The 27,677-nt window shown below is 37.8% G+C and overlaps 1 protein-coding gene across 6 annotated transcripts in view; it reads right to left on the bottom strand.

Annotated features, from left to right (window-relative positions):
• Window positions 1–27,677, bottom strand: part of SYT1 (synaptotagmin 1) — a 457,999-nt gene that overhangs the window by 114,468 nt on the left and 315,854 nt on the right. For all 6 annotated transcript variants that reach the window (XM_076333461.1, XM_076333478.1, XM_076333451.1 and 3 more), the window contains one exon: window positions 17,400–17,588. In XM_076333461.1, coding sequence (XP_076189576.1) covers window positions 17,400–17,571 — 172 coding nt within the window. In that variant the 5' untranslated portion in view covers window positions 17,572–17,588. The remainder of the gene's footprint in view (window positions 1–17,399; window positions 17,589–27,677) is intronic.

The following is a 27,677-nucleotide window of genomic DNA, read 5'->3' as shown; positions in this document are numbered from 1 at the left end:
GGCCATGAGGTAATAAAATAATGTGTACAACTTTCTACGCAGCATACAGTCTACAGGCTGTGAGACCAATGTAAAAGAATAAATTCCAGCGTTTTACCTTTTTTCTTTCCCTCTCAAAAATTCAGGTAAGAAACTTTATGTTAGAAAACTGTCTTAAAATGCTTAAATCAGCAAGTCTCAGATGAAAGAAGATCAAAGGAGGACAAATCTTGATGAAAACTTCATTACAACAGACTTCCATGAGCTATTACAGTAGACAAAGATACTCTGCATATTCCCACCTTAGAGAAACAGGCTGAACTGTCTTGATCCTGTTGCAACCTGAAATAACTATGTAGAAAGCCAAAGATAATGAAGGTATGGTGCTTGCCAGGAGTCCGAATCCATGCAGGGTAAAGAGGCTCTCCAGATCTCATTGGTTCTTATTCTTTCTTCTTTTCTCAAGGCTCACCAGATTGCTAAAATGTTGAATTTGGTAATATCCAGATTGCTAAAATGTTGACTTCCAATATGTCCTTGACTCTGTGGGACAGGCGTGGCTTTATATTCCTGGGAAATCCTCCACATCAGGGCACAATGAGAGCATGCAAGAACTATACTGTAGATATGACACTCTCCTAGAAGGCCAGCAAATTGACTCTTCCTACCGTTTTAGGTGAAATAATCACTGTATGAAAAATTGAAATAGGCTTGATAGTAGAGCTCTGGAGACCTCTCTTTTCTTGGTTGGTACGCTAACCAGTGAGCTATTTACCCCACATAAGCCAGAAGCTAAGCCACTTCTCCCACAGAACAATGTTCCTGAGTCCCTGGGTCTCCCACAGGGGATTTCTGTGTCAGCCTCAGTGAGAAGGATGAGTAATGCATTCTCCATACAGTCCAACCTATAGTGCATAGGCTCTCTCTCTTCTCTGTGGGGTGAGATACATGGGTTTAAACTTGTTTAGGCTGAGTAAGATGCAAGCGATGTTCTTCCTCCCCTCGTGATAGTGCCTTAACAACTATCCTTATTACATAACAAAACTGGTGACAACACTATCAGCATTTCCCTTTCCTTCTTTAGCCCCACTGTAGTCCCACTAGTTCCAAGAATGAAAATACAACCTCCAAGTAAACGAGCAAGTAAAAGAGCAATAGATGAGACAGATAAATCCCATAGTGAAAATTGGGTCTGCTGTTTGAAAAAAATGTACACAGAGGGCTCTATTATTAAAAAAAAAAAATAATCCTAAATGATGAAAATTCTCAAAATGGTCCCATTAAAGTAATTTCTTTGCTGCCTGATATTTCTAGACAAGTAGAGCTCTGATTTGAGTCCTTTCGGTTGTAAATAGTTCCATTAATTTCAGCAAAACTATGCTGAACAAAGTTTGTAGGATTATGTCTTAAGGTAAACTTACTAATACACAGGAAAAAAGCATTGCATGTTTTTGACAGCATTCCTTTAACCTAGGAAAGATTAAGTGTGGTGATTCATAGAAAAGGGATATTTTGGTAAGTCATAACTAGTTTTCAAATGAAATGTCAGTCTGAAATTGCTAATCAAATAGTCATTTTCATGGTCTTTTTCTGTATGCTGCTGTGAAATTTACTCCATTGTAGAAGCTTGCAAAACGCATCTTTCATAATTCAAAACCTACATTAAGGTGAGGTTTATGTGCTGCACAGGCTGTCACAGAGGCCCATGCAGCAGAATGAATATCCCCCTTTGTGAATATGTGCACTGATGGTTAACAGTACTGTGCACTACACTAAAAAGCCTTAGGGTAACAGAGACTTAAAAAAAATTGCGTTTTCTTTCTCCTAAATATGTAACGTGAAGAAAAGTTCAAAATGAAAAGCATTTAACTTTATACAAGGGAAATTTTATTCAGATCTAGATTTTCTTAATGTTGTATTTCATCGCAGTATCATACATTTCCTAAGGAATGAAAAGGGGGCTGTCAAATACATTGTTATTTTTACACCATATTTTGATTTCAGTGCAATTTGGAGCTTTTAGAGTGTAGTACAAACATGTGGCTGTATATACATTGCATTAAGGACACTGCATCTACTTGTTTTACTCTTTATTATGCATTATTTAATTTACTAATTAGTCATTATTTATTGTTTGTGTATTTTTATTTATTATCTTTATTATTACTCTTGTATTACTTTGATCACACTTTTCTCCTACGTTTGCTCAATATATAGTACTCATAAGACAAACTGCTTTTATAATGTATGAAGGCCTTATTATGGCTCAGCCACCTGTGAACTGTCTTTAAATCAGCACAGAGTCTTAAGCCACCATAAATATAGAATGGTAATTCATATATGGTAAAGCACAGATAAGATACGATACAGTAAGATAAAAATTATTTTTAAAAACAACATAGGACATCTGCTGCAGTTTCTAACCTTCTAGACTTAAAAGTCGACTGTATTGGTGAGCACAACACTTAACAAAATTTGAATCTTAACCCTGTGCTGCCTTTGCTATATTTTCAATAACCAAGGAATGCAGCAAAATAATATTGATTTGCCCAAATTATCTCAGGAATAAAGCTGTGAATATTTGCCTCACTTTCTGATCACCGATACTAGCATATTACTCTGCAGTACAGCAAAATTAGGACTTATTGGGTGAAATCTCAAAAAGAGTTTCCAGAAACTAGTAGATAACTTTCTGCTTCTTTTGAGATGATGGTTTGAGTGTTATTAATCAGACTTGTCACTAACTCCTGGATCTGCTAGGTGGCGAGGAGCCTGTCCTTGAGCTGAGGAAAAGGAAGACCTCATCAATACTCCTTTTCAATGGAGCTTCAGAGCCAAAGTTATGGCTACATACAGGAACACTATAGTGTATGAGAAGTGCAGTTGGCAGAGGTAAAAATGGGCCAATAAATTTTATTGTTATGGTGAAACAGTCCTTTAATAAGGGTAACGTTTTTGTCTCCATCACCTGCAATATGCAATAAGCTTGGAAGGTAATGTTTTTGTGCTGTGACGAGTATTCAACCCATCCCAAATCATAAATAACTTATGTTGGCAGCGTTGTCCCAGGAGACTCCACTGAAGTAAGTGAAGCTAGTTTTATTTATTCAGGCACATCATGGTAGAGGTGACACTTGGTGAAAGAAGAAACCCTTCCCTGGAGCAAAACTAAATGCCATTTACCTCACTGCTGATGGCTTAGACATCCAGTATCTCTGCAGTGGCTTCCACAGATTCAACCACTGAAGAGTTAAAAATACCACCCCAAAATAAGCCCTATTAAACAGCTGTCTAGTCAGATTATTTTAATTATGGCCATGTAGACTATATTTTGATTGATAGTCCTTTTATCCCTTTATGAAAGCAGTTTCTGACAGGCATGCCCCTTGCAAGTGGCTAGTACTTACTTAATTGGCCTCACATGCCTTCAAGTTGAGCCAGCTCATGCCAGGAAACAACCTTCTGGAAGCCAGCACTGTAACCCATTTTTCTTTGGCTTCTCTCTAAACTTGGCAATGCTGCGATTTATCCTGGCTTATCTCAATTGTTGATCCTTATCTGAGGTCACACACAATTTTGCTGACTGCCATTGACATCGCAGGGTTATATGCAACACACTTTTCACTTCTGACTCTCCTTCCAAAAACGTTTCTTGTCCAACTAGTAGCATAGTTAGTAGCAGTTAGAAAACCCTTGAGCGGGGATATGAGGTTTCTAGTTCATGGTTCAGTGCAGGAACGTTCAACATATTCATGGGGTAAAGAACAACTACTGACAGGAGCCCTGTTAGTCTTGAGAAAAAAAACCAGCTAGTCCTACCCTCACAACTTCTGCCACTGTGACAAGAAAAAATTGTACATTTTACAGTATGTTAGTCTTGAAGTCACTAAAAAATAAACATCAGTATTCAGTCTGCTTTGCTGAAATGTTAGCTGAATTCCTTTCACTCCTTCTTAGCAAGCTTTGTGTGAAGTAGAGGGAAAAGTACAGGAATATTGTTTTATATTTATTCTTTTTCATCAGAAGCATCCTGTGGCAGACACCCTGGAGAACAGAGCAGAGACTAGCACTGGCAGGGAGCCTTATGCCTCTCTCAGCCATATGTCAAAAAATTTCAGAGGCTTTAACTTTCCTCTTTCCTCCCGTAACTATACTCTCCGTGAAAGTCTTAGCATGGCAAAACTGTTTTTTTTTTCTGGAGAGGCAGAAAGTGTAAATGAGAGGAGAAGGTGCTGTGTGATGAGGGAACCAGGAAAAAGGAAGGGAAAGGCAGTAAATGAAAGATGGTGAGAAGAACTGGAGTTGTAAGTCACAAATTGGTTATCATTTACTTTCAGATCACAAATGTGACCTCTAATGCTTACAAGCCATACATCTCGTCAACATACTCCATAATAGCAATTCTCAGAACATAAGACCTATTGACATGGAGACTGTGAAGACATATACTGTCATTAATGCTCATCTGTCTGGTGGAAGCAAATGTTGCACCTTCTTGGAGAAAGAATCACTGATTTTTTTTTTTTTTTTTCAATTTTATTTTACTTTATTTTATTTTACTTTAGAAAAGGCAATTTTAAGTTCACCTAGCATCAGGACAGGAACATAGATGTTTTACAGCTCTCAATTCTCCACTCCCCAAATATCAGTACAAACACAATACTGATGCAAACCCCCCTTATTTTCCTTGCCCCATAAAATATTGTGGGAAAGCAGGGAATATCAGCATTGCTTTGCTACATCAAGAATCCTCACTGACACTTCAGTCTCCTAATGGCTCCCAACCCTCATTCTGACAATGCTGAACTGAGTAACAAACTGCTGTAATTCAACATCCTCACAATTTGGGTATAGTCTCATTAGGTTTGGGAACTGGACAGTAAGTACACTCACCTACAACTATAAGCATGGACATAATTTATTTTAGTCCTATGTTGATGTAAGTGTATCATAGCTTGTCTTCACCTCTTACAAAAACCAAACAAAAGCAAAACCAACTTCGAAAAGGAGAGGCATTATAGCACTTGTTAATCCATTAAAAGTGATCCATCTTAGCGTACATGACTGATACAACGTATGCTCCTAGCACTTTATAATTCTCCCTGATACCAGGGAAAGATTAAAGAAGTCTGCCCAAACAGAGAACCATCAGAGCATTGGAGGCAATCCTATAATTTTGTCTGCGAGAATTAAAGTACTGCTGGGGTCCAGCCATTGAAAAAGTCTTGAACCCTGTGACAGTCTGATGCTGACTTTCAGATGCTTCTCAGCGCTGACGCTGAAAGGAGGGAGGAATTAGTGAGGCATCACATCTGCTCCTTGCTCATTGCCACTGCACTCCAATACACCCACCAAACAGCTGAACAATTCACTAAAGCTCACGGATGACCTAAACCCAGAAGAAAGCTAAACGACATCATCTGCCAGTATCTTGGATCCCTCTCAGGCATAGAAAGCGGCACCGTGGTGGCCTGCTTCCTGCTGAGCCAGTAATGCTGAGGAACAGCGGTGGAGACATGCTGATGCGAGGGCTGCTGTACTTTGGAGAAAGCATAAAACCAATGTCCTCAGCTTCTGTGGTGATGAAAGATCCCCTGGGATTTTCCCAAAAGGATTGTAATGCCTTACAGCCCCATCCAACTCTCATTAAACTAAATGGAAAGAACCTCAATCACTTCTGTGGAAATTGGATGTTTGCATTGTTGGCCCAAATCCCAAGTGAGGTAATTACATTCTTCCAATGGTTTCCACTGGAAAATTTCAGTCCCCCCCATCCCAAATGATCTCAAAGTAGCACTTTTCTGATCATTTAAACTAAACAACTGCCCTAAATGCTGTCTTTTTTTGACAATGATCATGAAAGTGTGTGTTGTGATAATAAGCCAGGTGACAAAAGAGGGTACAACTCTCAGCAAGCAGCCTACTAAAATGAAATGTAAGGTAAAAAAATTACACTGATATTTATGAAGGTCTGAAAAGAAATTTGCTACTACTACTATATGTGTGTGTGGTACATGTCTCTAAAATTACATCACTTGTAGAGTTACAAACTTTTAAAATAACCATAGCTAAAGTAAAATTAATTTACATTAAAATATGAATTAATGTAGCAGTTCATCAGGTAAATTGCAGCATGTATTAGAAATTTAAGTGTTTACAGTCTTGATCCTCCAAACCACTTGTGTGTAACAAATTAAATTTGATGCACTATTCAGGAGCTTAAAGGTTAGTACACATTTAAATACTTTACTGGATTAAACCTTTTGAAATTCTAAAATCTGCTGTGTATCACCTCAGTACCTGAACTCAGTCTGCATACCCAGGTTATACTTGCATGGCTATATCAAGTAAGAATGTACTTCTGTTGCTTTTCATGTTATTTAGAGGAGTGGTGGAGGTCAGTCAAGAAGAAGACTTGAAAACAAGAAAAAACTTGTTCACCAATTTGCTCTCACCCTGTACTGCAGGGTTCAGCTAGCGTTGCTATGCCATCAGGGATTTGGTATTACAAATTATTTTACCTAATGTGGACACAATTCAGGGGACGGGTTGGTTGTTTTTAAAGAGGATATATTTTCTGTTCCTTTTCTACCAGGAATTACCGGGATAAATACTCAGTTCAACAGAATAAAAATGCTTCTTGTCATTATCATTATAAAATTATAGCTAGTTTTCTTATTCTAGGTGGCAGTGAGAAGTAGTAGTGATGTTGGACAGATCCATGCACTTTGCAGAATCAAAGCCCAGCTGTCAGTAGGTTCCTAATAAAAACGAGCTGTTGCAAATCAAGGATGTTGCAGTTTAAACACTTCGGTTAATGCATTAACTGAATAGAAGAAAGATTTTTTGTAAATAGTTTCCCTCTTCCATTTTGTCTCTTCCTACATACCTATATTTATATCAAGGAAAGCAGTGCGCATAAGTATTTTTGTAGCATATAATCACTGTTAAATAACTGCATGGCTGTTTCAGAATAGTCAAGTCAATTTTGACGTTTTTTCATGCTACGTTATCATCATTAATGTTATGCCCCGAGTTCAGGTAACATTAAGCTTTCTTGTTTGCCCACTGGTCCTCTCAACCCCCCATACTATTTTCTGTCACCTTGGCCACCTCGCTGTCCTAGGACTTAAAACTCATCAATAAATATTTCATGAGGTAAGAGAGTTCAGAAATTGGTATTCTGGAACAGTTTCCTATAAAGTGATTACCATCACCGAATTGTAATCTAAAATGCTATGCTAGACTGAAATTTATGAATAGTAAGCTTGCCTTATCTTCCTCTGTCCTCCTTCCCTTGCCCGTGCTGCAAGTAAATCTGCACCCATGGCATATTACAAACAAATAACTGACTCCGGGGCTGAGACCTGAAATGCTGTATTCCAGCTTAGAGCACGTGTTTGCTGAAAATTGGGTACTGAGGTCTTAAGAAACATGATAAAATAGCTGGCTTTGGATGAGAAGTGAGGTTTGAAACCTAAAGAAGAAACAAGTCTGAATGCTGGGGTAGCAAGTATATTGCTTGTGCCAATTTTTTCATGTGAGTTCTGGCTAGGACAAAAGTGTTAATAAATACATAAATGAAATAACACAGAAGGAAAATAGAAAATTCAGTGAACTCTGGTAAGGAAGGACCATAAAAATATCTGTAAGAAAGGTATAAAAATTATTATCAACATTGTTGACTACATGAAGAATGTATTGCCTGTCTATAAACTGTTTCCAGTAAAAAAAATCTGATGCCTGTCCTAGTCCTTGAGGTTTCCTCCCCATTGGGGTACAGCCATGTGGGGGATGGTCCTGACACAGCTCTAGGGGGAGAAAGTTTCTCATCTGGAAATGACTTTCAATCTTATCGGCAGCTCACCAGCTTTAGCATACTCCTCCTCCCTTCCTCTTCAAAGAACTGCCACCCCTACTCCACCGTGTCAAACGAATGGTTTGTGTGGCTGCTTCAAACTGACAACATGGGAGCTGCCAGCAAAGGTTGAGGAATATCATTCAGGCTGCAGCCTAAAATACCCGAGTTCCTGGTCTTCCTGAGACTAAAGGAAATCAAGGGATCAAGCTGGAAATCTAACTTGGATCTGCCTTTCCTGCAGGAACAGCTAGGAAAGAAATGCAGGATTCATGGGGTCAGACTCTGTAGCCTAGTGTGGGACATTTGTTTAAGAATAAGGAGCCCTAAATACCCAGTGTTATTTGCTTATTTTGTCCAACGGCATTTCACAGCAAAATGCATATGCTGTCCTTCAGCCAGGTCTCTGGTCCAGTGAGTTCCCTTGCTCTTCATCAGATTGTACATTCACAGAAGAGAGTGAACCAATCGCTCTCAAAGTGAGAGAAATCAGGTCTCTAAGTCCAGGGAAAGTGTTTTCAGGCTGTGAATCTGCCTGTTACAAGGGCCTAACCTGGGTCTTTTCCGAGATATCAAAGCCTGTGAGACCAGTACCATTTCAGACACATCTCCCTCCAGTTTTTCCTCCCGGATAAACTTGGGCCTCCTGTTTCTGCGTCGTTCTGAAGAGAACCAAGGCATTTAACTCAGATTTGTGAATTTGACTCCCAGAGCCTGGCTCCTAAAAGCTAAGTGTAGAAACCCTGAACATTTCTGGAGCTCCTTTTCAGGTGTGGGTTGAAATGCCTTTCCCATCTGAAAGGACAAAACTCATCTTTCATTTTGGCGGCTCTTGCTGCAATAGGGAAACAGTGCCAGCTACAGTACTGAAACATGCCCCCAGATGATATAGGGGCTGTAAGCAAATTAGGGAGCTCTTGCTGAAGTTGATAATTAAGATTAGATTCAGATTCAGAAACCTGCACAGGAGTAGGCAGATGGCTCGCTCAGCTGCCAGCTGGAACTCAGCCTTCATGAGGCAGTCATTCAAGTTCAGCAGCGCAGCTTCCTTCTGTGGAGTCAGAGCAAAGTCTACCTATTCCAAGATCCTTCTGAAGATTTGAGGCCACCTCCACAGCTCTTGCAAACCGGCTGCGTGTTCTGGAAGAAGTAGAGATTTTCAGATCTAGACCAGTTCAAGATCTTGCTTGAAATACAAGCCAAGACTAAAAAGATAAAAGGAATGCAAGGAAGGATGCTATGGACCTACAGGGGTTTATAATCCCTCAGGGAAGACTTTAGTTTGGATAATTCGCAGCAGCAAACCCATCCAGTTCTAAGTAGAATAGTTAACAATAACAACAAAGAATGACATTCTGTTCTTCATCTGTGCCAACTTACAACAGCGCCTCAGAATAACAGAGGATTCATTATCTACTCTTGGTTCTTATAAAAATGCAAGAGAATATCTTCTAGCTTGCCACAGTGCCTAGGCACAAGTAGCTGAGGTAAGGAGGGAGTATCAATCTTAACAGTAATTCCTGTATTTTCATTGCCCATTTATACCATACTTTTTAAAAGCAAATCTATTAACCATAGTCCCAAGTGCTTTTTTTTCTTTTATGCAGTACGCTGCTGAGAATCAATCTTTAAATGTATTCTCAATCTTAAGTTCAGAACAATCGTTCCATGAACTCTCTTTATAGAGCATTTTCAGAGCAAGATTACAAACTGAATTATAACAGATAATGGGTAATTTCTGTAGACACTTCATTTGCAGGTAAGTTTGAAAAAGACTAGCAAAGACTGTGTTTATTTTATGCATGTAAACATAATTTTAGTGCACTTTCCCTCACACAAAGTAATGAAATTTTAAGATACATTCCCAGTACTGAAAGAAAGCCAGCAACCACGTTCAGTTTTCTGCTTGCAAATTGAATTCTCTACTCAATTTATAAGGCACTGGCACAACTTGACATATCTATAGTGCGATAAAATACCTACCAGAGTCATCATAACATACAAAATAATAATCACAGGGATGTGCTAGAGGAGACCCTTGGGGGTCCTCTGGCACCCCTTGTTAAAACCCTGTCACCAAACCAGAGGTAGGTGCTCACCCCTCTTTCTGCTATAGATGAATTTCATCCCCATGGCTGTAAAAGTTAATCTGAATAGGGTTTTTTGTTTTCTTATATTTTGCTGAAATGTTCTCAGCATCATGTATTTTACAGGAGAACTTGCTTCTCCTTCCCCTTCTTTCAGATTATACAACTCAAAACCAACTGCTGTTTCAGACACATGTAATCAATAATATATAATACTCTCTGACACTGAGGTTACGTTCCCAGTGTGCTTCTGGCTGAGAGACAATATTTCCTTTCAGACGGGACAGCGCATTCTCAAGGTGCTGCAGAAGAGGACATGGGTTTAGCGTGCGACAGGCTCCCCCTGTGCTGGGGATGGAGGGTGCTGCAGCTGGTGCTCTTGTTCAAGTTGTAGGACTCCGCTCTTCTGATTTCTCCTTTCCTCCTTGGCTTGTCCAAGGAGCCAAGATAATGGCCAGAGTAGGAATAGGGTCCTCTCTCAGACCTAAGTATGTCAGATGTGTGGGTTGAGCTTGCTTTGATCGGCGGGGATGTGTAACCTCCTGGTGAGCATGTGTGCTTGCTGGTGCTGGATCAAGCTATGGTCTGCAGCAGCACTTTTGGGACATGCTAGAGCAGCTCGTACCTCTAACAACAGCCCGAGGTTCCTAGCTCAGTCCTGTATGAGGATCAAATTGGCAGCTGTCACGGATCCAAAAGTTTAAGTACAGAACATGTTAAGGGGATCCTGTCAGAAGGCATATGAAAATAACTCACGGATTGTAAAAATTTTCTTCGTGACAGAATCAATCATTAAAATATCAAGGGTGTAATTCAGTGGCATCTCAGACCATGTGCTCTTCCTTCCAGACAGGGATTTTCATCCATGTTCTGCTTCACGAGTTTTTCACTTCCATTCTTCCACCCCTCAGTATCTATTTAGATACTCTGGATTTAATAGATCTATTTTCAGGACTCCTAATTTCAAGCATTCAAAATATGCTGGACCCCTAAAAATAATGAAGATATTTTCATATTATGAGTTTATAAAATAACAGAGGGGTTTTTTTTCTTTGCCTCATGATTTTTGTGTCTTCTGGATGTGTGTGGGTGGTATTTTCAAGCTTTTCCCACCAGCAGGTGATCTAGAAACTTTTATTTAATGAAAAAAAATAATTCTGAAGTTCTCATGCAATCACTAAACTCTGGGACTGGGTGATTCAGGGAGAAAATAAAGTTTTGTTGAGATGTTTAAATGCATGAGATTTGCATTTAAATTGCTATATTTAGAAATAATACTGATTTTTTCCCCTCTACTATTGTACTGTAATAGCTCTTTCCCGTACTTGTTCTGTGTTCCAAAATAAATCTTTATTTCTGATTTCCCCTGCTTCTTTCCCAGTGTAAAGCTGCATGTATTTGCTTGGCATGAGCAACTGCCAATGATTTGATGATAGGAAGGGAAACAAGAAGGCTTGAATTCATGCCTTCCCGCTTCCTCCAGTGCTGCTCTTCAGACTTTCCTAAACATCAAGAAACTTCTTTCTTTATTCTCCTCTACATCTCTCCTTACAAGTCCTCTTTGCCAGGATACCTCAGTACGGTTTGCCAATGTCGGACTGCTCCTAAGCTGAGATGACTGCTTACTGTATTGACAATCGTTTACATATCTATATATATATCTATATCAACATACATATACATAGGCATCATTTTCTGCAGGCAGGCAGCTATTCCTTGCCTTGTATTTAGACAGGAAGGTCTCTGAAACAAAGACTCAATTTATTTCCAGCTAACCTAAGATCATCTTAGGCGATGACAAACACTGGTATGTGCCATGGAAATATAATCAATAGCTATTGCTGAGAACTTCACTGTGATTTTATGGTATTCGTCGCTCTCTCTATTAATCAATCCAGTTTTGAAATCTGAAAGCATCCTATTATCAGCATTTTGCTTCTTTTTTATGAACTTAGAAAAGAACATGCCCTCTCTTCCCTGTGCCAGTGACACTTGTACTCCAGGAACATCAGGAGAATGTACATCAGGAGAAGCAGTGAAATGAACAGCCTGAATTTATTGTCTGCAAATGATCAAGCTGGCAGCTCCATAAAAATTAAATTTCAGAAAGACTCCATGCACAAAATCCTCAATTTTCTAGTAACAGACAAATTTCAATAATATGTCCTTGCTAATCTTGATGCCAAATAAGAATGAAAAATTAAGAAATGAACTTTATTCCCATTTATAGAGGGTAATAAGAACTCTTAATACAACCTCAGCTGGTCAATCAAGAAAGGCAGAAGGGCAGAAAAGCAGAGACCAGCAGGGAGAAAGAAATGATGAAGTCTGTCTAGGATGACTGCTGAAGGCTGAAACTTTAACTTAAATGGCTAAACATATAAATCCAGATTTATTTTATTTGCTAATTTATCCAACTATATCTACAAGTCTGTACTTCAGTTTACTAAGCTATTATTTAGAATTAACCCAGACCTTATTCTTACAGTTATTTTTATATTTTTTGTTACAGTTTCCTCTATAGCCTCCAGTCCCATTTTGTTTTGACAGTTATTCACTAAGCCAAGGAGAGGTAAATAAACCTTTCTCTGAATATCTGCAAACAGAATGTGAAACAAGTCTGCCCAGAACATCGGGTTTTCAGCCTGAATCATCACACAATTTTGAGCTCCTGGTTTGGGGGATTATCAGTCAGTTGGACATGATGAATCAAATTTAGGGGTTTTGAGCACCAGCTACTGAGGCCAAATGGAGTTGCAAGCCAGCCAAACATTTCAGAATAAGGCTGGTATGGAAATGTAACTTTTTATCCAATTACAATGTAAGACAGCAAAGAGCATTAGAAATATGCAATAACTTCCTATTAAAGAGGTAATGATAGTATCCTGGATTCAATGCATTCACTATTACAGCTATCCAAGATTATATGAGAAGCATTAACAGAGTATCATTATTCAGTCAGATGTAGGCTGGAATTTTATTGGATTTTTGCTGGTTTATTTATCTTACTGGCAGAACAAGGTCTTCTGTTCATACGGGAATGTGCTCTTAGGAAACACATCAAGATCGCTTTGCTTTTACAAAGATGCTTATTAAGTAAACTAATGCTGATTGATGTTAAGTTTTATTTTTGTATGGTTAGTATCAGTATCTGGACATTTAAAGCCTCCGCCCAAAAGCTGTTCCTGTCTTGCATTCCCAGTCTTGCTAGAACTCGCTTACTGTAAATGTATGGCAGGTATTTTCCTAGCCTATAGACAAAGGCCCAGATGGAAGAGCAGTGAGGGAGGAAGGAAAGAATCAATATATCTTATAAAGTCTTTTAACGCAATTTTGTTTTCAGAAGTGTAACTGCCTTTTTATCTGCTTTGTTTTACCCCCTTCTTCACGTGTTGGAATTACTTCGTTTAAAATGCAAAGTGTAAAAGCAGAGATGGTGCCTTTTTTCTCCTTCTGGTAAACAGCTTAAAAATTCTGCAGATTAAAGATAAATTTGGATAGAAAGTATAAGAACCAATTAAGATAGAGTGACTTTTATACACAGTGCAGTTATGAAAAAACAACTGTACTGTGATTATGCAAATCATCCACTCACAACCAAAATGCAGGGATTTACATAACGGAGAAGAAAATTCTTCACAGTTATGCCTCGGTAACCTTACAGGATTCTTGCACTTTAATTGTATGACTCATTGTAATAAAATGATCCCACTTGCGTTATCCAGAGTGAAATATATGTTAGGACATCGCCATTCTGAATGATTTGTGTGCTTGTGGAAGCTTACACTCTCCTTCCACAAAATGTGGAGTATGTTCTATTTTAAAGAGATACAAACCAATGAAAAAACCAGAATTTCTGCTTGTATCTATCAAAATTTTAACTGGGTTTACATACTGCATCACTGCTCTTGAAATAAATGTACACTAATACCAATGGTCCCTCTCTTCTTCTTGGAACTTTTATTTCCTCATTCTATTAAATTCATCCATTTTTGACAAAATAAGACTTCTCTGGTGCATATATTACAGGAGGAAACATCAGTATAATTTAAATTGCACAGACCTATCTTGTAGTTTTGCAGAGTGAAATCTTAATGGGAATACTGATATTTTCAGTTAGTTAAGTATGTCTAGACTATTTAACTTGTGACTTCTATGTGTTCTACAAAACATATTATTTTAAAAAGATGACTGTTCTATTATAAGCCACATGGAAGAACAGTATTTATTCAGCTGGGTGTAGTTTGCTGTACCTTTATTTTTGTCATCATGTATTCCACTATTTGAAGTTTTTTTTTTTAAATAAAAGCATGACTTGATATTATGTAATTTCTATGAAAAACCAGAAAGAGGAGACTATATATAAATTAGCCCCCACTATGGCTCGGCTTTTTTATCACTCAAACCAAGTGGATTGCAGCTGAGCTTTTTCACAATATGGGTACATTCTATCCTATTATACATCCATTAAATCATGATGGCTTATTTTCCATCTGCAGACATCTTAGGCAGAGGCAACTAAAACATTTAATTAATTCTCTCTTGCACATAGACAACAGAGCACTGGGAAAAAAAATCCTCTCGCAGTAACTACTGAGCTTTCAAAGCCTTCCCTGTCATGTGGGGATGAACCCGAGACCTTTGGAAGTTTTACATGAGAAAGTACATGAACTAGAAAACAGGCTTGTCGCTGATCTGCAAAGATTAGACAACTTGCTGACTATGGCATTCCTCTGCCATGTGTAAGACTTGGGGTCAGGTCCTCTGAATCTACCAGAGGAGAAACCTGGTCCATGGTCTTGGAGGTGTTCTTAGACCCAAGCATCTGTGCTGTCCCAATGGGGCCCGTTCACCATCTTTATTCTCTCTCACACAGCAAGAAATTCCCAGAAAGGCACTATAAAAACAAATTTACATACTGCTCTGTTTTAAGAGAGAGTCTCAAAAAATCTGCAACCAGCTGTAAGAGGTAAGGTCTGACAACTTTTCTACCACAATTAAATCCTCAGCTTTTTAATAGGCTAACAACAGCTCGCTGACAACTCCCTACCGACATAAACCAAACAAATAGTAAGGAAATGCTATAATCTTCCAATAGAGAAATGATGTCTCCTCTCCCCTCCTGCCCCCAGTATTTTGGAGACAACCTGCTTAAACTTATTTGGTGATCTGTTCGTGTTAGTTTATAAATGAGAAACACATACAGACCTGGCAATTACAGTCCATTCACGTAGGACTTGTTATTGGGGAAAATGGGGAAAACTAAAGTTATTTGGGATATAAAATGCTCCAACATGTCAATGGTACTATTTCATATTTAAATATTTCAAAAAAACCACACCCAAGCCCTTTGCCCCTTTGTAGTACAATGAATATTCAACTTTCTTCTTGAAATGGCAAAATTAAAAAAAAATAAATATACACAGCAGAATGTCATGTTAAACAGTCCCAGTATTTGATGGAGATGCAGCCTCTAGAAGGAGAGCAGACAATTGGTATGGGATTTGTGACTACCCCAGGTTCACTTCTCCACTCCACCACAAAATTACTGCATGATCTTGGATAAGAGTCCAGATTTCTAAAATGGGGGCAATACGTTCTGGTCTCACTACCAGCATAAGGTACCATATTTTATAGATACTATATTTCATAATAAATAAGAGTTGTCTTATGGCCTAGTACACTTTTCTCAGTAAGCACTTTCATAATGTAATAGTAGGTTTTTTTTTTTTTTTTGCATGAACAGAAAAAAAAGAAAAGTTTTATTCAGTCCAATCTGGAAAGATTCTCCAGATTGGACTTTCCACTTGTTTTCATTGTTGTTTTAAAAAAGTATGCAGCAGTGCATTCAAAACTCCTCTCTATCTACAGACCTTTTCCTAGATCTACCAACTACAGAGTTCCTCATATTGGAAACTATTTACGCCTTTGCTATGTTAAAATTAAAGTTTAAAAGTAAAAGAATATCTACATAAAAGTGTCATCTACCTCATTTACATAGCATGGTGAGATAAAAATTAAAAGACAAATGTTTCAAACGCTGACCGTTTCTCCTTCAATGTCTTGTCTTTTCTTTTTTCCTCTTCTTTTTCCTTCTTGCAGTTTTGTTTTTCCCATGATATCATCAGGCAATTTCATTTCAGTATGGTCTGCACTGGACTGTGCAGATTACCAAACTAATGACATACATACTTCTTACCCCTGTAACACCTCTACTCTTGCAAGTGAGAATTTCAAGTGACAGAGCAAGGCTGTTTGCTATCAATTTTGCAAAAACCACATCTGCCAGATTGCCAAGATCCATTTCAGAGATAAAAAATCGATTAATATTCTAATTTGTTATCTGTCTTTATCAGTCACACATTTCTATACACAAACGATAACCTTCTAAAAATGAAAACTCTTACATACGTTAAAATACTTCCCTGAAAATATTTTACATTTACTTATTCTTCTGAAGTAAAAATTATTAAAGATTGAATGTCTCTCTAATGCCTGCTATTAAAACACACATACACACACAGCCTTCACCTTCATGTCTATGAAAGTGCCAAAATTATCTGCTTGTATCATTAGCTAATTTTTCCGTCAGCAACAAAAAGGATTTTTTCTTTATTATATGAAACAACATCGACAATGTTGAATTAGTTGTATATTTAATACCAGTGTATGCATACTAAAACATACCAAACAGGTTCAAGAACCCTAGTATTATCGTAAACAACAGCAAAAAACTAATGATTAATTTTTTTTACAAATGTGAACAAATTGAGGCCTCAACTTTGAATCAATACGTTCTAGCACAGACCAAAAGAACCCTGCTGACTTCAACCCTATTGACTTCACAGAAATATACACTGCTACTTTTAAAGTATTCTGCACAGGTACAGGAACTCATGCAAACAACATTCAATGGCTGATCTAACAGAATTACTGAGTGGGAAAAGCATGGCTATCTTCACACATTACTGATGTATTAGAGCTATTTCCTTGTTAAAAAGCCATTTTCGCACTTTTTCTACATTTTCTAATCCCCAAAGATACACAGTTTCCTTATTTTCTCAATATTTATGAGTTCTGGCCAAATTTTGCTTTAAGGTAATATGCCCACACACATTTGTCATAAACACGAAACCCTAAGCGTTACTGTTAGGAAATATTTTGCTTATTGGTCCCATGGCCACTGTGAAGTTCTGCTATTCCAGTTTTGATGATTCAGCAATAATTCATCAGTAAAAATTACCAAGACAATCTGACATACCAAGAATAGACTCAAACTACATATTGAGTTTGACCCAATTTTTTTCCACTCCAATTAATTTTGAGGAGCTTACTAAACCAGATTTATCTTCTGATTTTTCTAGTTTTGACTAGAAAACATTTAGTATGCTGTCTAAATAAATGACAAAGAAGAAAATGTCAAGTGAAATCTAATCTGCCAACAGAAGCTTTTTAATCAATCAAGTTTTACTTACATGGAATTTTGTTCAGTTCATTCATGAACTTCTCTTTTAACTTAGAAAATGCATCTTCTTTTCCTCCCCCTCCTCCGGGACTGGCTGGCTCGGTGACATTACTTGCAGGGGCTGCTGCTACTGTGGTAGCTGGCGGTGCTGCCAGGGCCTCGTGATGACTTTCACTCACCATTTTAACCCCTGGGTAAGCTGTAGGAATAAAAAAAACACAACAAAACCCCCAAAAGATAATGTTTAAATCATTGAAATGGATCTCTCATCAATAAAAGACTAAATAGGCAGAATATCACTTGGTGCTCATGCTTACTGGGCAAATACAACTGCATCAGCATATTGCTTCATGTTCTTCATAAAATATTTATTAGATAAGAGAGAAAAGTCTTTTGCAGGGTTAATTTCAGGCAGAATAATTTTACTGCTTAGTGTTCTTCTCCAACGGTGTTGCATTTTGAACTGCTGAATTTGAAACCTCAAAATTCCTGTAAAACTCTCATGTAGATTTACGGTTTGCTCTTCAATTGTGAAAGCATAAGCAAATTGGGTAACAACTGCTCCCTATGTGCAAATTTCACAGTGTATTTACAGAATTATTTTTCTATGAGAGTTACAGAGGTGTGGGTCATAGCCAAAGTTTCTATATAAAATAAATGAAGTGAAAAGGATATAATAAAAACACTTCGAGATTTCCTGTCAAAGTTTCCTATTTAAGCAAGTCATATATTAAACAGAAATTTATTTGCATCCATTTTTATCTTCACTTTTTGAAGGCAATTTTCCTTCCAGTTATTTCGTGTGACATTTGCTACTGACAATATTCTCTTAAATTATTCAGATATCTCATTGGTGTATTCATGAAGCGATGACATCTGTAGGGTACCTAAATGCGGCCATATTGAAACATCTGAGAGGCTGTCACAAATGTAATCCCACATCAGCATATTTTTAATTTCATGTTGTTTAACGGGCATTTTGCAAAACCTTTACTTGAGTGTACATTACAAAGGAAAGAATTTTGAGCCAGTGGGGTGAAGGTGAGATGAGATGCACGAAGCAATTTCAATATCAAAAGAAGGTTGGCTGAAATGTTTATATTGGTTTTGAACACATTGTTCTGATTTTCTGCCACATCCTAAATATCATTGATCTGAATAATCATTCTGGTTTTCTTCAGAAAACCAGAGGGAGAAAGGGTTTCAGAGATAACAAACATTCATTATTGCTCTGAGTGTACAATTGCTCTCAGCCCCAAAAGACATTTGGCCTTTGACCTTTTGCTGAGAAATTTAAACATCACCACAGGAAAAAAAGGAAACACATCAAAATTAAAGGGGCATAAGAGCATCCGACTGCATGCAATACGATGAGTTACGAGCTTTCCTGCCTTATGTGACTGCTTTCATGGATGTTGCTGAGAGTGCTCAAATCACTAAATCAAGATGAGGATTGGCCTTTCGTCCTTCAACTTTACCTCTACGAGCCTGCAGCCATGAAGACCTGCAGGTGCAGACCTGACTGCAGGCAGAATGAACCTTTTGAAATCACCCTCATCAGTCCTGTCATTAAACAGGGGTTTGCACACAAGCGTAGTCCGGAATAGAAGCCATTCTCCAATACTGTCATCCGATGAAAAAGATTTTAACTAAATAGGGGGTTGGCCTTGTCCTGAAGAAGCAATTTGGTGGATATTTTGCAGCAATTTTATTGATGCAGCACTGAATGAAGCAGTATTCCCTGCCTGCCCATCGCTTCTGCCTTTGCCCTCGCATTCTCTAGCCTAATATAAAATCATGTTGATGTTGACACAGAATATGTATATGATACAGCTCTGTAAATATTTCATAAGCATGCAGTCTTATCTATTTGCTTGTAACAACATGGGAGCAGTTCACTATCTAAAGCAGACCGAAATCGATGGAAAGATTCCAGTTAACATCCATGAACTTTGGCTCAAGTCCGATGTCTGCGAAGATTTCCCCACTTGCCTCCCACAATAACAACCAGGAAAAACATGTAGTGCATAATTTGTGTAGTATGAAAGAACATGCCAGCTATTCCAGACTAGAAGACTTTTTCCATATGCTCTGATGAATGCCAAATCCTATGAAGCAAAACATGCAGAGCCATCAGCTGTAAACATTAGTGCTGTTTTATATTATAGCATTTTGTCAATGAATGTCAGTTAAATCAGAAGAAAAGTTGTATGATATATCATAATTAAATCAAAATTAAATTGCGTAATTATAATATATTGCTTAATTATTTCAGGCCTGGCAGTTGACTATTTTGTTTTGTAATGGAAGACACAATTTGCAGTGATGACTTTCAGCTAATTAAAAATTAAGGCAAATGTAATTTATTTGCTTCCAGTTTTGGAGCTATATTTTGAAAATACATTAGGAGAACAAATTTGAAGTGTTACACTTTCATTTATTTAAAAGAAGGAAAAAAATAACAAAACCGAGTATTCCTCTGATCTCCAGGAACAATCCTTGGTAGAGTCCTAGTGCAGTTAGAGGTCACTACATCTAATGAGGCATGCACAAACGCTTTTGAGAGTTGCTACAGAGCCTTCGACCTTTACAGGCCAATGACACTGTCCTGATAATTTAAATAGGTGTGCAGGGGCTGAAAAAGAATCTTGTCTCAGAAAAAGCTTTCTGCAGTAAAGAATTTTCTGAAGAGCACATGCCCACTAGCCTATAGAGATAACATCTGATGGCTTCTATTATTGTAATGCTGCAGCTTTCCACAACAATGGTATAAACACTGTGGTATTATTAGAGACTGCAGAGTACTGGATAATTAGATTTAAATTGGCCTTTTACAAAAAAAGGGGTTACTTTAATGCTGCAGTGCATCGCTGAAGGTAAAGATCTACAAAATACTAGCAGATTATCTGCCATTTATGAAATGGCAGTTGCAAGAAAAAATTTCTTATAGGTTAAAAAATGAAGTGTCATAGAATTCAATTATGATTTCCAGTTCAGTGTTCACTACAATGATTATAGTGCTAGGTATGAAACATTACATGTTGCATGTGCAACATGCAGTCATAAGTAAGAATACATTTGTAGTCATAAATAAAAGCATTTACATGCTTCTATAAAACACAGCATAGACTGTATTCCCTGAGCGTGCCGATTCTTTGGTATATCACTGCCCATCCATACTAGTGCCATATAATCATTATAAGACAGATGTAAAACAAAACAACGAACAAATATGTGGAATGCTTCAAAGTAATATACAGAAGTATTCAAGTGTTGACTGAAAATCCAGAGACGATGATTTGAACCCTTGAGGAACCTTACTGTTCCCTATGCAAGAAAAATTCTGACAAAAATTAATATCAGCTCAAACTTCTACATAATTTCGACATCATTTCCTCTGAAAAGGAAGCATCTGAATAATACGCAAAAGCACTCTGGAGATTCACAAGAAGCAAGACATTTCCTTATGGAGGTACAAAGTGTTGGCTGACTGCCTTAGTTGTGCTGATACGGATCCTGACGGTGAGAGTCCCGTTGGAATGCACCTCTTAAGGGAGTAGTAAATTAGCAACTACTCTTAAGAGAGGAGTAAAGAAGAGGAGTAAGACTTCAGACATGGCTGATTACGGAGAATGGAGTAGCCTCTGGAACTCTGAAAGCAGAAAGAATGTGTTCCAGGGGCAACAGCCTGTCTTTGCAAACATTCAGGCATATCCAAAGTAAGGTGTGGGGGGACTAATCCCATGGGAAAATTTTACTTGTTTTAAATTGTTTTTGAAAAATAAACTGAATAGTTTATAGAAAATAGAATAGAAAATTAATGAGAGAGATGTGGGATGTTCACAGTGATTCACATGAAAGGAGGATTTTCAGGATTTGGAATGAGAGCAAAACTCAGAGTAGTGTATCATCTTCTGGCAAATCATGGGGAGATTTGTGATAGAATTACCAAAAAGAACCCCAAAGCCCCCAAAAAAGAAAAAAAGAGAAAAAAAAGGAAAAAAAGGCCCAATGGGCAACAAAGCAAATTTGTATGGTTTCTGTGTGGTTAAATTACAGCAGGTATACCATAGCAGCTGCTGAAGGACTTAGTGAATACTTAATCCCATGGAAATAAAATTGGTGACATTGCTTCTGCATGGTGGATTTCAAACAATTTAATTTTGCTCATTCCTCCTCTCATCTGCTGAATACAAACTGGGTGGAGTGAGACAGCGAATAGGTCAGACATCCCATGCTGACCAAATCATTCCCTCCCAATGAGAAATTTTCTGGAAAGTGTCCTTCTACCTTACTGCCTCTCAAATACTTCTGCCATACTAAAAATTAAAATCAATGAATTGATTAAAAACATAGAAATATAGTGTTACTATGAGCAATAGTATAAGTTTTCAGAAGTTATTTGTCACCATTCTTTCAATGTTTAATGCTGTAACTGTAGTAGAGCTGGTCACTGTACCTCAATAAGCATGCAAAGTAGTAAATTGGGATCTATATCCTGAAATGGTATTTCCTGGACAGCTTATCGTTTCAGCATCCCAAACATGTTCACCTCAGCAGTTACATCCAGCATGGAATATAATCACAAAACTTATCCAAGAAAGAAAAAAGATCACATGTTGACATCAGTTTTGTCCCTCTGTCATTTTTGTTTACAGCTCCTGTGCACTGAAAGAGAAAGATACTATGAGCTTTCCGTGCTACGGTGTCCAGGGTAAGTATGCAGTGTTACCAGAGAATGGTTTGACACCACATTGAAAATTTACCCTATTCCATTAGACTGTTTTTAATGAAATTGATTCACCATTAAGAAGATGGGAACATTACCAGAATGTCTAAAGATATCTACAATAAACGATTTCTTCTTAGATTTAAGTATTCTGGGATGTTAATAATATATTTTTTACTCATTCATCTTCCTATTAATGAAGTACGCTATCTTTCTAGCTTCAGTAATGGACATTTATTTTAAAAGACAAGCTCAGAAAAGAGACTTTCTTGGCTTTTTATAAAGATGAGTCTGTAACTACATTTTCAGAATAAAGGAAGGTCACAGTAAAGATGTCATATCAAAACAGCTTTTCACCACTACCACAAAGGCTTACAATGCAATTCAGATTTAGTACTGCTTTAGAGAAGGTACATGAAAGGCCCAACATTTCAGGGGGAAAAAAGTTATCATGAAGAACCTTGGTGGGGGAATTCAGGTGTCCTGTCTGTGCTCCTACCGATGCACAAGAAATGTCTGAGCAAACCCCCACAGAATCACCCCTGTACCTCTTCAGTGGAGGAGAGACATTTCTCCTGCCGCCATACGTAAAACGTCAAATCAGTTGATGCTTGCCAGATGCCAGCTGTACATTAGCTCTTTAAAACTGTTTTCCAATGCTTGCTACTAATACCACATCAATAGTTTCATTGGCTTGACAGAACGAACAAGATAAAGCACCTAAATCTCTCCCCAAAAGCCCACGGCTACTTTATTGCTCAGTTTTAGAAATGACTATGCCAGTGTGTCCTGCCATAGGAGTATCACTGGTCCTGGAGAAGGATGGAGGAACACGTTGTTGTAGATAGGAAGAGGACCAAGAAATGGTGAGTCAGTAGGGATAAGGACTCCACATACAGGGAGGGGGGCATGTCTGAGCCCAAGGTTAAGCAAGTGTGGGGGTAGGAAAGGAGTCACATACCAAGTCAGGCAGAAGTACTGCAACTCCAAGGTAGCAGAGAGGAGAGCTTGGCAGAAATATTTTTTGACAGTTAGTGAAAACTACTGGTTTTGGGAGCCGACAGCTAGTTAGATTGAGTTATCTACAGCACAGTCCTGGACCAGGTAACAAATATTCCCATTATTAGACATGAGCTCAGTATCAGCCTCCAGAGTTTGCTTAAAATAGGAACAAATATTTTTAGAAAAACAGCTGAAAGAAACTAACTTGATGGCCAAATCCAAAATAATCTTTTCTTTTTTATAGTAGGTTCAAACATGTTTTGCTTCTCTCCTGAGACATCCATTTAGTTCCTGTTTCAAGTGCTTCTGGCAGTGTAGCTATCCAGAAGTTTTGTGTACGTAGATACGAATTTCAGCTGAGTCCTTCTCCAATAGTCAGACAAAACAACAGTAATAAGCATCTGGGAAGTCATGAGAAAATGAAATATTGTAAGATTTCCAGTCTAATATTCACACTGAAAACCTATTATCTGAGTATGAGTTATATCCAAGTAATACCCAAATCTTTGTGCACTCTTAACCTTTTTCACTTTTTAATTCACTGTATATCTAATAAACGTAAATATATGTAGAATAAGCAAAGAATAGTTCACAGTTCTCTGTCACGATAAACACATTTTATTTAATTGAAATCATTACAGCGTATGATTTAATCTCTAAGCATGTTTCAAAGCTAACCATATAATGTCACAGAAAACTACCTGCCCCGTGGACAGCAAACCATCTGAATATTTTGGGAGGGATATGGACACTGTGAACATTGGAGAAAGACAAATTCCTCAGTACATGGCACAATCTACATGTTTCTCTCTCAGCTTCCTGGTCACCCATTATTAAATGTGGCGGAACTGTTCAACATACAGGGCTCTGAAATATCTTATGCTGCAGAGTCTGTGCAAGAGAAACTTTGGCTTGCATTTTCAGAAAGAACCTCAGTCTGATATGTAATCTATGAACAGCTAATCACTGTATATTTTGCAGTACCAAGCTATGCAAAATGGTATTTTCAGACTCACTCCTTAAGCTGTGATAAGACTGCTGTTAATTTAAATGAGAACAGTGAAGCCAACACTATTTTCTTTCCAGCTAAAAGCCCTAATTTTTTGACCGCACTTCAAACTTCCACTTCTGCAATGCAGAAGAGCACACAGGAGCCAGAGGAGTCACAGCAGCTTATAGAGAAACATAAAAATCAAGAGCAAGGAGCATTGCAGCAAGTCAAGAGTGGTGAGTCCCTTGCATAGATTTGCTATATAAATGCCTGTTTTCCTGACCATGTTCTGAAACTCTTCTTTTCCCCTAAGTATATGATATTTCTTAGTCATGTATTTCTTTTGATTTTTAGAGGTAATGGGGCTAGAGACAGCCCTGTCTCTCTGGATGTTGACATTGTTGTCATGTTTCAGCAGCAGTGAGGTTACCAAACCTGTCAAAGCAGCAGAATATGTATAATTTAACCCCTCTGTCTTCCTCTACTACTGCAAATGCTGCTTCAAAATGACCGAAGTCCTTGATAATAGCTAGTTATGAATAGGAATAAAGGAAAGAAAGAAACTACAGTAATTTCCTCCCACATGATGATTCTGTCATCTTTCACGCTTGCATCTTGTTTCCTGAAGCTGTAATCTGCATTTCTACTCCCCTGGTATTTACTTCCAGACTTCCTTTATACAGCAGTGTAAGACAAAAGAATTCATATAAAAATTAGTGTTCAACTGCATTTAAGCATGAAATTCTAATACAGTCCACAGAGAATTCTTGCTGTTCCAAAATCATTTTAGAGTAATCCTACAAATAATGAAGCCCTTTATATCAATAAATTCCTTGTTGTCTACATTGCATAAAATCAATTTATATTCACATATTTGGCTCCTGTCCAATCAATGGCTCTAATAAAGCCTATAAACTAGGAAAGTGCCATAGAGATTAACTATGACATGGTAAAATTCATAAGGAAGAACACAACAGAAATTGTAAAATAATACGGAGAAACACTATTAATATTCTTCTTTTGGTATCTGTAGGTCATAGCTCTAAATTCACTATTTCCCCTTTGAATTTTCCTTCTATTGAGCTTTCCTATGTGTCCCAATTTCTGCACTCAGTAACCACAGGGTTAGTAAAATTAATTAGGAACAAGCAGGATGGTACATGCACCAAGAACCCAAATATGGGGAGCTGAGATGTGCAATTCAGTGCTACCTCACAGAGTAGTGAAGTCTTGGACTTAGGCTGTGAAATAATCGGCACCTCAGAGTGTGATTCTACTCTGACAAATGACTATATAAAAAGGGCACCTTCTTTCTGAAAAAGATCTCCTCCCTATGTATATCCAGTCATATATGCTGAATTTAATGAGTACCACATTCCAACTCCACCACTGAGTGTTTTTTTCTGTGACATCTGCAGTATCAAAAAGCTAAGAAAAGAAGGAGAACACAGTAAGATTGTATTCCTCTTCTGCATCATGAATGCAATTATAAACTAAATTTCAAAGACCAGTTGATTATATCTTTGAGAACCGACTGCAGATTACACAGTTACAGCTGAAGGCATGGGATTATATCCTTGTAGCCAAGCACATGAAATTTGGGCTGCATTACTTGGTGGTAGGTGGGAGAAGGAAACAGCTCAGCTAGTTTTTCAGATCCTACGATAAAATTACATGGCTGGCATTTAGAAAAATATAAACAGTTGGTATTTGGCATTAAAGCTTTAAGATGTGTCACCCAAGTGTACTAATGGGAAAAATACTCACATGTGAGTGAATTTTGTAGATCAAGCTTTGCAAATTCAGTGCGATAAAAGATTCAGACTTTTCAGGTAGATGCATTCTAGTTTTAAAAAATCTCAGTAGTTTACCACACAGATATCAATCAGATACATGGAAAGTACCTGTTTGTACACAAATATATCTCTCTGTACATATACATCATAGCTATACATCATCTTCCCATATGTGCATTAATGATATGCTACTATGCTTGCTGTAAGGTGTCTAACCAAGTATTATGATTTCACTGTCAATAAAGCAAACAATGACAGTTTGAGTCCAAGAATTTTCTTGTAAACAGATGGTGGGTTTGTGGGGAAATACACTATTTTCATAAATTGTGATGTTGATTAAAAGGTTTTTCAGGGTTTTATTCAGCCATATCATATCAGCACTGAAATCAGGAACAACGCTGCAAAACCATGAACGTAAGCTGACTGACTGTGACAGGTTCTGTTAATTGCAGCTACGTGAAAATTACTGTTTCATGAATGTCACCGGTCCAGGAAAGAAGAGCATGGGGGCGCAGGAAGCATCTGCATTTAGATTTGTTTTGTAAGTTAAAAATAAAAATTAAAAAAAGTAATTTGATATTTATGGTTAATTACTGTACTTACACTTTGAAGGCAATCTTATCAGCACATGTGAGAAAAATAGTGGAAATTGGAACTAATTGTCCCATAATGACTGCTACTTTTTCCTCCTGTTGAGAATGATATGCCCTCGTCCAATAGCTTTCCGCGCACAGCAGGGGAGAAAATTATCAATCAATTACATGACAATTAATTCCTAACTTGTAACATTTTTCTACTGAAAAGAAAATAAAAGATCCTAATTTGAGATTAATAATCATGCATTCCCTACAGTGTTTTGGAAAGCCATCTTTTTAAAAGATGCCCTTATACATATCTGAAATTATTTTAACAACTGATAACCGTAAATTGAGGCAGTTTATAAAGTATTATAAGCACTGCTTTCTGCTGTTAGTACAACTATTTCTTGTTCTGCAATTATTTCTGTAGATGAACAATTTAGCAAGGATCCCATTCACAAGAATGTTGTATCCTACTCACGCATGAGGTCCCTTCCAACCCAAACTATTCTATGATTCTATGAGCAATACTAGAGAAAACAACTTCAGAGTAAAGATGAGGAAGTAACAAAACAAAAGGGAAAAAGAAAACTACTTGGATACTTTTTGTTTAAATAAAATTAAGGACTGAATGGTAATTTAGGGATTTTCATAAATTTAAAACTTTCAGGTTTTTTGCACATGGAAATGCTTGGTGTGGCCACGTTCCCATCTCTTCTCTAGACCAGAGAAAGCTCACATGAAGTAGCTTTGAATTCCTTTGGATAGATGACAGACCTTAGCCTAAGATTACCTTCATCGAGTGAGTTCTCCCATCACAGAGTTTTGCATACAAGTTGCTGCCTCCATTCATTTGTGCTTCTCTGAAAGGGAAGAGTCATGCTGTTCAGCTTTTGAAAAAAAGGACTTGCATGCCCGCCTTCAGGAGAGGACACAAACATCACCCTGAAGGTGCTGGAGACAGTTCAGAGGAGGAGCGGGATTTCTGAGTCACTCCTGTTTTTAGCATACCCTGCTGATTAGGCAGCTTCTCACTCAGCATGCTGGCTGTTGAGCAACCCATTTCGAGGTACTCACGTCTTCCGGATATTATACGGGAAGCTTGGTCTAAAGCTATGATACAGCCCAAGGTTGTAGAGAGTAGGGGTATTTATATGCACAGCAGCAGGGATCCTCTAATCAAATCCACAAC

The sequence above is a fragment of the Aptenodytes patagonicus genome, chromosome 1, assembly GCF_965638725.1.
Source record: "Aptenodytes patagonicus chromosome 1, bAptPat1.pri.cur, whole genome shotgun sequence".
Taxonomy (NCBI): domain Eukaryota; kingdom Metazoa; phylum Chordata; class Aves; order Sphenisciformes; family Spheniscidae; genus Aptenodytes; species Aptenodytes patagonicus.
The sequence above is the reverse complement of the archived record's forward strand: the minus strand, read 5'-3'. Positions and strand labels throughout refer to the sequence as shown.